The 14242-nt window shown below is 38.5% G+C and overlaps 1 protein-coding gene across 5 annotated transcripts in view; it reads right to left on the bottom strand.

Moving 5' to 3' along the window:
* KIF13A (kinesin family member 13A) overlaps nt 1–14242 on the bottom strand; it is a 126741-nt gene that overhangs the window by 22951 nt on the left and 89548 nt on the right. For 3 of the 5 annotated variants that reach the window (XM_035549741.2, XM_035549743.2, XM_050708997.1), the window contains exons 17-26: nt 11170–11380; nt 6563–6725; nt 5773–5913; nt 4011–4160; nt 3291–3455; nt 2472–2645; nt 1771–1922; nt 1529–1661; nt 1262–1408; nt 245–283 (exon numbers count right to left, since the gene is read on the bottom strand). In XM_035549741.2, coding sequence (XP_035405634.1) covers nt 245–283; nt 1262–1408; nt 1529–1661; nt 1771–1922; nt 2472–2645; nt 3291–3455; nt 4011–4160; nt 5773–5913; nt 6563–6725; nt 11170–11380 — 1475 coding nt within the window. The remainder of the gene's footprint in view (nt 1–244; nt 284–1261; nt 1409–1528; nt 1662–1770; nt 1923–2471; nt 2646–3290; nt 3456–4010; nt 4161–5772; nt 5914–6562; nt 6726–11169; nt 11381–14242) is intronic. The other 2 variants (XM_035549742.2, XM_035549744.2) reach the window with 1 other exon arrangement.

Below are 14242 nucleotides of genomic sequence, written 5' to 3'. Positions count from 1 at the left end.
ATTCATGTAGCCAGTTAGGAGAGCTGACTGCTGAGTACTAGAGAGAAGAGCACACTGTAAGAGTATAAAGTCACATGGTGAACTGAAATAGCAGTGTTTTATAGCCCAGGTAGCCTCTTAAATGCACAGCATATATTTCAAAGCTGCTTTTGCTTGCACCAGTATGCTTGTTCATTGGAAAGTTGCTGGCTATTAGCATTAGCTGTGCCCCATGCCACAGGATTGACAGCAACAGCAGCAATACCTGGTAACTATCCATATCACCACCATCCTCCTCCTCCTTCTGGTAGGAGAAAATACATTTTGTAAAACACAAAAGAACATGCATTTTTCAACAGAAAAATCAAAGAATTACCCCAAACCATGAGTACAAAAGCATCTTGCCACAAACTTGTAAAATGTTAAAATTACAACACTCAACCAAAGTCTTATTAACAGGTAGGATCAGATCTTTCTTCAGACTACAGCATCTCAGCCATGATTTTAGTGGTTACATTTAGTAAAAAAAAGTTCGTAGAATACAGTGCCAGGAAAAGGACTTAGCAAGCATATCATCAATATTTTCGCTTTACAGCTTCATCTGTACTTAAGGCTAGAATTACTTGTGGTTCTGAATGTCTGAAAGCACCTTGCTTCCCTGGGTGACCTGTCCCACTTGTTCTTTGCTGTCACTGTTAAAAGGATGCTTAATCTCCCATATGAATTCATCTAGTAGCAGCAAGAAGCCATTTATACTTCCTAAGACATTTTTCTGCTAGCTTAAACAGTCCTTTTGAGTTCAGTAATGGCTATTTCTGATACTGATCAAGTAAACTCCTTGAAAAGATATCCAGTATCTCACTAAGACTCCCAACTCTTTTTTTTTTTTCTTCTCATTCCTTTCCCCTTAATTTTCACTGTCCCACAAGGGACAGAAACTAACCAAACTAGTAACCTAGTATTAATTTCACCTCTACACGCAAAAAGTAAAAACAACTTCCATATACCTGCTGTCTTGCATATACCTAAATATTACACTTGGTTATTTATCAGTTATACATTAAGTTACAAGTATGAAAAAATAAAATAAAATACAAGCAGATATAGCACCCTATGCTCACATTATATGTATTAGACTCAAACAAATGTAAAACAGCAAAATTAACCTATTGTGTACCAGTGTGTGAACTAAGGTCCCTTTTGGAACTCTGTTGGGCAGGGTCTAGAGCAGCAAAGCAAAATCAACAGAATAAATCAATGCATGATAAAGTAACTGTCTTACCTGGTAGCTGTCTAAGCCCCTTTGCAATTTCGTTGATCTGGCAGTCACACCACCTATGGAGACTGAAAGAATTGCTTCTACCATGAGAGGCAACGTTCCCGAATGTTGTACAGGTTTCACTGTCACCTGAACTCTGCGAGAATGACCCTGAGCAGGAAGGCAGCCAAGAGAGAAAGAAAGGCACAGAGGGAGAGAGAAACAGAGAGAAACTAAGAATAACATTAAGAATCAATGTAAGTATGAATTAAACAAGACGAAAAGACATACCTGCCTAAGCTGGAAAATCCCTCCTGTGTTTACATCCTTTGCCTGATGGAGTTCAACTGCAGTATACTCTCCCATCTCATTCAATTCTTGTATGGAAATCCACATTTCTATTCTTCGTGTTACTTCATTCCACCTAAAAAGATATACCAACGAAACTTAATGCTTGCCTCACTGAAGTATGATTTGCATGCCACAGGTATTAGAAAACCTTTGGAAAGCTGATAGAAGCATTTTATTTATACCTGTCTCTCAGTGTCCTAGTTTTAGCGTGAAGAGAATCAACTTCCCAAACAGAGGTGCCATTGCCTGTACATCTGTGACCCCACACCTCTATAGCAAGAGCTCCTTCTGAAATGAACTCCAAAAACTCCTCTGTGACATTCACCACATAGTCCTGGAAATGAGAAAAACTTATATCCAATCAAATGAAATAACAGCATCTCCTCAATTGGTTTGTAAGGACACACCAAACAATTATGCACTTGCATGGCTCAACCATACAGTTTGGATGATAAAGCTTGACTCTGGTCAACGGAGTTGTGAAACGAATCATCTCAGCAACTACTGCTTCTGCATACTGTGTATCATGCTTGAAATCTTCCATTAAGACCACCTCACAGCTCCATTACAATTTTTAAAGTTACTGAGCTTACCAAACAGGTATATAACGATGTCATTCTATAAACTATAGTTCCCCCTGTGCATATTAAAGATGACATTTAAACTTATAAGACCACATCTGTAAAGAATGTTTTCATTTTGCTGCATTTTGAAGAGGTGATGAAGTGAAATATTATAGCACTTAAAGTATGTCAAAAGTCAATTATTTATATGACTTGATTCCCTCCTTCTTCCCCCAGGAAAAAGGAGGCTTAAATTCTAAACAGCTTAGCTCAAACATACCATCCTCTTGATAATACTATTTCATGCAAAAAATAATTACCTTACAGTGAGAGAAGGTCACTGTAAAATGAGCATCCTTGCTCTGAGGTGGAGGCACATCTGGATCTACCACTGGTGCTGCTACTGTTGACTCACATTGGTCCCAAAATGTGTATTGACAGAAGACAAAGTTGGAGAGATTAGGTGGCAGTCCGGTTGCTTCTTTTATTTTTACCTGAGGAGACAAGACAGATGTTCTCATGGTTATTTCTTCTACTGTAAACTATTTAAAATGAAGTATTTCAACCAAAATTATCAACAGCTAAGAATTTTTAAAAGATATCTTCAATTGCTTTCTAAAGATGTCCATACTTGGGAAATCTGTATTTTGCATATACAAAAGTGCAGATGCAAGGAAAACTGTTACAGGCATCTCACCAGCCCACCCACACACACGCTTTCTTTGAGGTTGATACACTTGAGTGAAACACTTTTTAATCACAGAAAAAAATGAAATCCAGACGCTAACCATAGATACTACATTAGATAATCAAACAAATCACAGGAAGTGGATATATGGAAAAACTGTTTCCCTTTCTGTGTCTGCCAAGAAAGACAGTCCTTGTAATGTCAGTATTTGTGATGTAGACCTGCACGTACCAGAAGCTAATGCTACTTAATTCAGTCACGGGCAACCACAGCCAGTTAGACTAACATACACTGAACTGGAACCAAGAGTAGTCTCTCTCTTCTCCTTAGAAAATTTTCTCCTTTCTCTTTAGAAAATTTAAAGCAAGCAATAGCTTAGTACTTTACATCAGACCGACTACATAGTTACAAAGGTCTGAAACTGTTAAATCCATCATGCCTTCTCACTTACCCTGCAGGAGAGCTTTTTTGCTCTGTGAATAATTTCTCCATTGTTATCCGTGACTTCCAGACTCCCACTCTCACTGGAGTTCTCGGATGAGTCATCTCCTTCTACTACACGTTCTGGGACAGACCCAGTGACTCGCATTACTTCAACATGCAACCGCCCTGCAACCTAAGGCAAGACAAACGCTAAGAACCTACGCAGAAAGGATTTAAAGACATGAAGACGGGAGATATCTAACTCCAGGAGGTGAGCAGAAACTGGCAACTAGCACTGAACATTAGAACTGAAGAGCTTACAACCATCAAAGGAAAAGCAACAATGACAAAAAAGAAGAGAAAGGAATAAAAATAAATTGTTTGCAAGCAGAACTACTGAGTTTTTTAATTCATACACTACAGAAAAGGCACACAGCATCATGACTGTGCATCAAAACTTCAACATGCTGGTTTTTGCTCAGCTACCGAAATTGATACTACGAATTTTATTCTATTTTAGTATATGGACAACTTTAAACACTTAAACAGAAAACATATATATATATCAATTTGCAAAGCAGTTATTCACTGGGAAACGAGTCAATAAGCCTCATTTGCTCATTAAAATATGGTGCATATTACTAAGTCGCCCAGCAAAAAAACATGTTACCAATGAATGAATGAACGTATGGATGCACAGGTATGAATGCACGCCCCGGCTACACGTTACGGCACTAGCTCACATTACCTCCCCCTGCTGGCTGATGATGGGCACAGCATACTGCAGCTTAACATCATAGAAAAGGCACTCCAAAAACACATTTGCCACGCCAATTAAGTTGTGATTCTCCTGTGCTTCATAAAAAGGATCACCTCTTTTGCCAATGAGCTTCCTTATCTGTATTAAAGAGCACAGAAGTTATTTCAAAAACTGCAAGCATGAAAATCAAAATTAAATAACTACATAATACAAGATCATGTCACAAAACCTAAGTGACTACCATTCTTTTCTGTTCGTTCCTGTTAACACAAGCAGAAAGGGACTGGGAGCTATCAAAAATGTGTAATGAAATCTTTGAGATGAGACATTATACGATCCTTTCTTTACTACAGTAAATAGTAATATGACCCACATTTTTTAGTAATGTCAAGCAAACCAGGCTTTACCATCAGCAAGTACAACAGACATTGCTTTCAAGAAGTTTCGCCTTACTTTTCTGCTCTGTTTACTCTTTTTAAATGAAAGGACAAATCATCTCCAGGATGAATAGCTGGTCTGGCTGCTGCTAGGGCAAAATGGAAGGTGCAGGATGACTTCTGCTTAATCCTACAAGTGTTCCCAAGAATCCTCAAGAGCTGAGATCATGTCTGCAGCATTTTCTATACAAGTACCCCATAACACAGCCACAAAGAATTCACATGGATTCCGGGCATGATATGCACACCTCAGTGGACATGTTAGCTCCTTCCCTTCTCCTCTTTCGTCTTCAACACACATATTTGACCTATGTGCTTCTATGTAGCATACAGAACACATGCATTATGCCCAACCTATGCTATGGAAAGAATAATTCTGCCTCAGGAAGACACGTTAATGTATTGAAAGGATGTGCTATCAGTTCTTACTAAAGTCAGCAGCAAAATCATCGTTTTCTTCAATGGGCACTGATGAAGTGCTTGACCTCCCCTGTGTTACAACTTTAGAGATTCACAATGCCCTGTCCAAGGCATGGAACAAAAGCACGACAGTTGTTCAAACATATTTGAGAACGATTCTTGATACAATTAATTCAGGTGCTCCATGTCAGCCATAAGACAGTAAGGTGTAAGTCCTGTGTACTTCTACCTTGATACTTAGAGGACATCTTCTGGAACACCAAATCTCACATCTGTCTCTTGCCAGTAAACAAACAAGCTTTTGACAAGTCTTACTCTCATTTCTAAAGGCTGACCCGTTATTAAATTCTCAGGAAATGCCAGTTGGTTTTGACAGAGATACTGATGCAGATTAAATATTGATTTCTTCACTGCCTTAAGGTAGGGGGATATACAAATGAGATTATAGAATATTTCACATTTTAAGATCAAGTTCTGCCCCACTCATGTGTTCTGCACCTTAAGCATATCTAAGCAGCGTGAGCACTCTCTAGTCATCCTAGCTAGCTTTGATACAAACCACATTTTAATCATTGTTTCTAATGCTGTTTGCTGTTTCAATTCAGACTAATGCCCGTCTGCATGGCAGCTGTATTATGGCAGGTAAACATATGCTCTTATTGGTATCATGAGTCACTAGCTCAACACAATTACATCGGAGAATACAACTTAGGATAAGATGTAGCTCTGTTTTACTCTGCATGGGCATTTTGTTCATAGCTGTTTGGTTTTTTTTAACCATGGTGCTGTATCCTTCAATATACGAAGTCATTGCACTTTATCTGTACAACATACTACAAGGGGTTAGAAAAAAAACTCAGTCTGTGATCCCCTTCAAAAAAAAGATTTAATACCTCAGGAATTTTCTCCTTCCACTCTTGATAGAGGTCTCTCATGTCAATCAATTTGTTCTCTAGTTTCTCAATAGTCCACACTTGAGTAGCTTTTCCTTTTCTTCTCACTTGAATAGCAGGCTCACTCACTATTGCGCCCCTCTAAACCAGAGGAAAAAATAATCACTGCAGGAAAGGCACAAGCATGTAAGTAGTTTAACCTTTCACTCAAATCGTGCTCTTAAAAAGGAATAAAATAAAGAGCATACAGCTTCCTTCTGTGTGCCAGCCATAGCACCTTTGTCCTCAAACAGAGCATACCCTATACACCCCTGAAGATCCAGACCTATTTGTTCATTCAGACAACTTTCATTCACACAGCATCATTAACAATGCTCTCAATCAAATCACTTATGACAGGTATTATTTTAAGTGCTATTTACAGCAACACTACAACTAGAAAATCCTCAAGAAAAAACATAAGGATATTTAACAGAAACTGGTAATTTTTGCAAACATAACTAAAATGCAGCATTCTAATTAGGTTTTACAGCAACAGAACACAAATGTCTGCTCACAAACCGCATGCACATATCCCTATTACTACACACTTGAAAGAACAGGAGGAGCCATACTTAATGCTACAATCCCATTTTTATCTTATTCACTTTCAATACAATCAAAATCACACAGCACCCATGTTTTGCCTACATATAATCCAACAAAAATAATATTTTATGGCCTTAATTACATCCACACATTTTGAATTAGACATAAAACTATTCCATTTTCCAGCACTGTTTGTTATTACCTTTTTGTTGGCACTGAGGTTTTCAGCAGGGATTTGAAGTGTTACTTGATAATCTGTTAGCTTACTCATTTCTTCTGCTAAGAAGTTTGCTTCTCTCACGAGTGTATTTGCTTTCACTATCTGCTCTCGAAGTTTAGCCAGGCTCTGTCGAAACAATTCATCCCTGTGGTGCAGTGGGTAACATGAAAAATACACAGAAACCTATTTCTATTATTGGAAAGCTGCAAATAGAGGTGCTAACAAAGACTTTTCTGAAGGAAGTGTAAGGAGAAACACCATAAGGCACTATGCCAGCAAACACAAAACAGTGTTGGACAGCTTTATTGGGGAAGAACAATGATCACATATTAAGCAAATATACTATGTATATGCCCAAATAATTAAGTAATGCCCAAATAAAAGGGCACAGTACTATGACAGCTGTTTCAGTGATAATTTGTTAAAAGCCCTAGGGATATTCTTAACTTTCAAGAAATGAAATAATTGCAGCTGTCTTTGCCTTTAATCTGTAGTCATGTTCCACAGAAACTACCAGTCCCAACATGTGATTCATCTTGATAAAAACTGCTTTTCCTCGGATCGTGATGTTGGAACCTGCAATCACTGAAGGCCACAGCTTTACATTACAGCTAGGGCTCTGCAGTGCTCCCCAGAAGTCCCCGCATATACTTAAGCCATCTCAAGCGTGAATATTAAAAAACACGTTGAGTCCTATTTACCAGAAGCACCTTTTACCTAACAGATGAGTGAGCACTGGTTAAAGCTCCTGCACTCTGTACAGTTAACAGTCTCTGGACAAGTTCCAAGAAGGTTTCTAAGGCCTGTCTGAGCAAATCTCTTCTAACCTAAAACCTGGCAAACCTGCTATGACACATACTATACCTCCACCTGCAATACTGTGTGATACATTCTCACCTGGGGATCTCATCTTTATTTTGCCTTTTAAAAGTATCATGGTCATCTTCTGAGGAAATGGGAAGTCCCGCTTTCTGCCTTTCCTGTAATCCCACTTACTGCGCCCCATTATCTTCTGCATAAAACTCAGGATCAAATTTCAGATTTTTCAGTGACCAGCACTCCCTCGTACGAATTTTCATCTTTTCTAGGAAAGTCCTACTAAAACCTAGTACATGTTGTGTACATATACTTCTCATTTCCATGAAATATACTACATCACAGACAACCCTGAGGAGGAATAAATTAACTCATGGGTCTTGCTGTGAATACAGGCAAAATTTGCCTATTTGCTTTTACTCAGATAAGCTCAGATCTTTCACACATCTTTATTGTACAAACCACAAATTGCTGTTAACATGCCTTTTAATTCCCAGAAGAATTCCTCCTGAGTGGTTATCTTTTTTCAAAATATCCCAAAGGAACAGCCTGGGTAATTCAAAGTGCACTCTGATTCTTCCCTGATAGTGTATCAAAGTGACAAGCAACTAGCAGCCTTAGCAGGCAGCTCTGAATTTTAGTGCCTTAAACATGAAAAACATGCGCCTCTGTCTCTGTCCCCTATCTGGCCTAAATTTACAATAATGCTGGGTTTTGCTGGGTCTTAAATAGTTGGTATCATTAGCAGATTTTAAGTCCACTTTCTCCTTATCTGCTCCTGGTGTTACACATAAAATTCCTTTCCTGTTCCCTCTTGCTTCTGTTACCCAGGCCGTCAAGATTAAGTGAGATTAACTCTGGCCCCCTGGGGTGACAAATTCCCCAGACAGCTCTAATTCTGGATTCTCCCAGAAAATGAAGATAGTCGAGAATTACTCACTAAACAGTGCTTAATGCTGAAAGTACGCTGCACCTGCAACCACTGTGAGACAGCTGCCTAGCTTAAGAAACAGAAGCACGCTTCGATCTCTAAGTGTGTTAAGAGGCATCGGATTCAACTACAGCCAGTCCCTTCCTTGAGTCAGGAAACCTGCATCTGGCTACCTTTGTCTGGGGATGCTCCCACACCAATCTCTTCTTAGCTAGATCCTTGAGAAAGGAATGGTTTAAGACTATAAGGAGGACTTAAGAGCGGTAATGGTAGCTCAACCAATTATTATGGGTAGTTCTCATTATCTTACACATATGGCAGTTGTCTTTTTCTGCAGCTGTGGCAGCATCCTTCCAGAAACATAGCTAAAAACAACATGTTTCACACCGGATTTTCTTAATTTTTACTACATACAACACATATGGCAAGCTTCATCAGGGTATTAGCCAAAGCAAATATCCACCGAACATGAAATACTGAAACAACTGTTAGCAAACCTTTCTGACGCTCATAAAGTGTCACTGCAAGTCTCTGGGATTCCCAGTGCCAGATACAGAATGCTGACTCCAAATGAACTAAAGCTCTGCTCCAGTACACCCCCATCCCCACTCCAACAGATAAATTCGTTCAAAGTTACAATGGATTTACTTCATGTCAACGGACTTTAACTCTGCATATCAGGTATCATCTGTCTTTCCACAGTCAGCATAAAGCTAGAATCAACAAACCCTGTAATGTGTTCTAGCTCATCTGACAGATACAACCATGTGCTTAAATCTGATGCTTATCAAATTCCTTCCACTGGCTGATCCGATAGAGCTCAGCTCCATTAGCAATGGCAACAGAACAACAGCTAAAACTGCACTCATTAAACCCTGTAGAACCCAGAGACTTGTCTCTTTCACATGTTCTTCACACTGAGTTTTCCCTTGTTTTCTGCACTTCTTGCCCTCTGGCCAGTTGGCTGGTGAAAACCGTCTCACAACTTTGTGCCACGCTTTTACAGAAGAAATCCCTCAAATATTTTTCTTATTTAGTAAGACTCAAAACTTTTTGCCTTTTTTCCAAAGCCCAAGACTCCTCTAGATCTAAAAAAAAAACACAGAAGTTATACCTAAGAGATATATAAAGCATTCACCCATGAAGTCCAGAGCCACAATGCTTGTCAAAGCACAGCTTCTCATAAAAAACTTCCAACAACTACTGAGGAGAGAAGGCTGGTAGAGTCCTTAGCCTTGATACCATTCCAGATTCTCATTTTTATGTCATTCCATGGTCATGGCATGGGGTTAATTTTAAGACAATCAGTTGCAATTTATTCTTGTCAGCTCTCAGTGACAGGCAAGAAGGTGCTTTTTTTGTTGTTGTTGTTGTTTGTTGCTGCTTCTTCCTTTCTGTTGCATCTTTTATAGGTATTGCTTCTTTAACCCATAAGCCCAGTTTTCATCTCTGCTACTGAAATGGGTCATCAATGGATTTCTTGATGGCCTTGCTGTGCTCAAAGCAGTACTGAGCAGCAGTGATTCTGAGCGGAGCGTCTTTTGCTTCACATTCCTTCTGAACCACTAAAACAGCCTGCAAATCACAACCATGACTCTGCAATGCTTTACATTCAGTTCACAATACAATGATTCTGTTTTTAGCTCTTACGGGGGCAAACAATTATTTTAATTAAAGTTGAAACAGAGCAATGCTTCTCTCCCTATGCTTGCCATGGAAAACATTCTAGTTGTCATTGCTGACTGTGTGAACAGATTGCTTTTTTTTTTTTTCCATGCCAAACTTGGCAGAAATTACAAAACAAAAGCTCACATAATAACTAAACCAAGATCTGTTCTGTTCTATTTTTAACATTCTGATTTTGAAAGCTGCAATGCAATCTTGGCTTCCTTTATTTAGTTAGACTTCTCTTGTGCATGGATTAATTTATTTGTGGTGGAGGATAAAGCAAAAATAATTGAAATAGGAAGAAGCATTCAAGCTCTCTGCATATAGAAAAAATGTTGAGTGAACAATGAAGCTTCTGTTTTAAAAGAAGACAGATTTAAAAGATGCTTACAAGAAGCCTACTAGTACATGTAGTCATTCTTCCTGCTGAACAAACCCATGGACAGAATACTCATTTGTACACTTAAGACCTGTCAGCAAAAAAAATGGTCTTGCTAGCTGACCCTAGAACTTCTCTCCAGGGAGCTGATGTCTTTCTCTCTCCAGTGATACTGAGTGCAAGCTTCTCTCTTTGTCAAGATGCAAACGCACATGTGCTGCTCAAACTCTACTCACAACTTCCCGGTCTGCTTTTTAAACCTTCCCTGCAAATCACATCATGATCTTTCACCAGGGCTTTGTTCAGGTGCACCGCTATTCCTTTACAAAGAGGTTGCTGACTTTTCACCTCATTGCAAGCCTTTTCTTCCTAAACAGCTCAAACATACTCTGTTTGACTCTGTTCTCAAACATAAAGTAATCCTCTTGTACAAAACTTAATTACAATTTTTTTATATTTTTTCTTATTTTAGATTGCAAAATACTGTGCTCTCATTGTATACTCTTGCATTGGGTTTACATGGAAAAGTTTTGGTAGCAAGGCAACTGCAGGGGTGGCCTCTGTGAGCAGATCCCAAAAATGTGAGCAGATCCCAAAAGCTGCCCCTTGTCAGATCAGAGCCAGCTAAATAAAATCCTAACATCTTGGTGGAGGCAAATCTTGTACTGCAATTTAATTCTACCAAAAAAAAAAAAATAGTTTCTTTCTGACAAACTGTTCAAGCCCCATCTTTCACTTAGAGCTCACCCTCTGTAGTTCTTATTAATTCTTTTGTTTTAACTCCAGCATTCTCACCTCTCTTCTGTCCAGAGATTTAGTTTCTGCTGTGCAGTCTGAGCAGTGTAGGACAGTCTTTCACTACCATGCTGATGTTGCCTTTCTGGAGAGAGCTGCTGCCGTAGCTGCTCTAACTCACGTTCATACATCAGCCGCTGCTCTTCAAGAGCACTTCGCTTCTCTTCCAAGTACTGTTTCTCCAAGATCTGGACCACATTTTGTACAGGGTCTAAGAAAAAAAAATGGGGGAAAAATGTGAGAAAATGTGAGATAATGTCACCTTCTTTATTTATATGGCAACAGCAATCGAGATATCCCAGAATCTTTGCAAACACAGGATGTCTGTTGCCCTCAAAAACAAAATCCAAAATAATAAATTAATACTGAATTAAATAAATAAATCCAAGCAAGAAAAAATTTTGGCATGCAATTAAGCTAGAACAATGGTTCTGACCCTCTTCTACTGCATACTTCGGTACTGTGAATTTATAATATGTTCCATAATCCCAGTAGGAAAGAAAGAATAAATCAAAAAGGGAACAAATCAGTAAGAAAATAAGAAAACAATGCAAAATACGAGAGAAGATGATGTTAACCAGAGAAGGAAATGATTTCAGGAAGTAAAAAGCAATTTACTTTCTCCATTTTGGCAGAGAATGAGACATGTTGAATTGCTGCAGATGTAAACTGAGACAAATTGTCTAACTGATCATGCATCGCATTGCGCCAATGAACTTCACAACACTGAAGCAGACAAAGCACATTCTGGAGGGGCCTTCTGCATTTAGTACTACAAAGCACTTTTCATCTCAGTATCACTCAGAGCAAATACTCATTAGGATACTCTGTCCTGAAACAACAACTGCTTGTGTCAGCCAGCAATAGTTAAAACTAAATTACATTCAAATTAAACAAGAATTACTTGGTCTGCTCCTGGTTTTAGGTCCAATGACAGGCTGTGCCTCTGACAGAGCGATTCAGTGGAATAAGCTGCTTCTATGTACTACCAGCACATATCTCTTCTTCATGTACGTATGTTTGAAAGCTTAAATACAGCCAAAATCTGGTTTGCAAAAGGACCAATCTGGATGAACATATTTGAGTGACAGCACATGCCCTAAGAGATTGCTGATTATGTGTGCCAGACAGGGAAGGGAGAGGAGGAAGTTCCATAGCTGGAGGGGTGGATAGAGGAAATAACTTTGCAGCTCTAGGACTTGTCAGGATTTTCAAATACAAAAATGTTGAGCTTTAAAATAATTGTTTGTGATCTCTTCCATTTTGCAAATATGTATATAAATATATATATAATTTTTTACATATATATACATATAAAATTATGTTGTGACTTTTAAGGAGGCCAGACTGTCACAAAGGAGGGAGAAAAAAAAAACTACATTTAATTGCACCACCTTGTTTCAGACTAGGGTCTTCTTCTCAAAAATAAAATAAAATAAAAAAATCAGTGTGATTTAGTTATGAGTCACTTTGCCTTCACTACCCAGATCCACTCTTATTAAGACTTTGTGCAAGTTTTCCTGATACCACAATGCTACCTACATGAAAGAAAATTTGTGCTATTATAGCATCAAGTAGAGGATTCACATGAAAGGTTCCATAGGAGATCCACCAACAGTACTGTATGCTGGGCACCGTAACAGGCACATACGCTCTCCCAAAAACTAGATCCCTTGCATTTTTATGAACAAATGTAGCATTACTATATCCAGTAATGTATAACAACTTACTTAGTAGTAAACCTGCTGAGACTGATTTTGCTGAACTAACCTACTGTCTGTGATTTTAACATACATGGATATTTAGGAAAGTCACTTTACAAAACAAGTCCTTCATATTATAAATGCCAGAAGAACAAACAAGATCCTCAGGATTCTGTTCCTACAGTGGATTAGCCCCTCAGCAACCTTTCTGAAATATTGATGTAGAGCACATCTTTATCTCTAGCAGAAAACAACAATAATTATAAGTTGCTACTGTTGCCCAAGCTGTCAGTGGAAGAAATCACTGGCTTCATACAAAGGCACCACCACAAAATACCACTGAAATGGCAATTACAAATCATGAAGTTAAAAGTCGATCAATATAAATAGCAACCAAATAGCAAAGCAGTGATCTAAAAGTGTCTTAAAATAACCAGAAACAGTACTTTTTAGTACGTGACATTCTCAGAAATATGGCTAGCTCTTTTTATCTTTTAAACAGACGATGCAACAAAAGCAATTGCCTGAAATGAGCTCTAATATCATAGAATACAAACCAAGTTACTTGTCTTGACCTGCACCATCCTCCTCCTCCTAACTCACAGCGAGGATGGCTCATAATGCCAGTCATTTTCATGTGCATAGGTTTTAATGTATAATCCCTAAAACAGTTTAAACTATGTATAAGAATAGTTGAGAAATCAGTATTATGCAGCAGAAAGAGAACAGGCATGGAAGAAATTAAAGCCCTCTGTTGTGTTTGGAAACACAGGAAATGAATCTAAGGCTGAGTCATTAAGACAAGACTTTCCTAAACTGCTCCAAGACCAGCCCCAATGTCAGGGAGCAGAGTTCTTTAATAACAGTGATCTTTTCAGCCACCTGGATTTACAGAATTACAGCTATCCCAGGATCATATTATACCACGGAAAACAATTGGCACAAGATGCAACAAGCTAGTCTAAAATTTCTAATTTCAACCAAATTCAGTACTGTTGGGAGTGAAAAGGGGAGTTGTGCTTGTATTGCAATGCAAAATGTAAATTTACACTTCAGAGTCTTCAGTTTACTTTTTGAAGGAGATTCACACACACACAAAAAGCCTTTAATACTGAAAAAGCAAAATATGGTGTGAATTATAAAACTTCTAGTTAGAACATGAAAAAAAATCAACAGTCAAGTTTTTACAGTTCAGAACTGTAAATGATGATAAAGCTAGATTTAAACACCATGGTCCACTATTTCGGATTCCTCATGCAAAGGCAAATCAGGGAAGATTCTGCCCAGTGCTTGCCAAACACCCAGTAAATTCCATGCAGTGTTAGAAGTCCCAAGTCATGTGGTGAAATAGTTTAATGATCCTGACAAGA

Source organism: Cygnus atratus, chromosome 2 (genome assembly GCF_013377495.2).
Source record: "Cygnus atratus isolate AKBS03 ecotype Queensland, Australia chromosome 2, CAtr_DNAZoo_HiC_assembly, whole genome shotgun sequence".
Lineage (NCBI taxonomy): Eukaryota > Metazoa > Chordata > Aves > Anseriformes > Anatidae > Cygnus > Cygnus atratus.
Note: the sequence above shows the minus strand (reverse complement) of the source record. Positions and strands in the feature narration are given on the sequence as shown.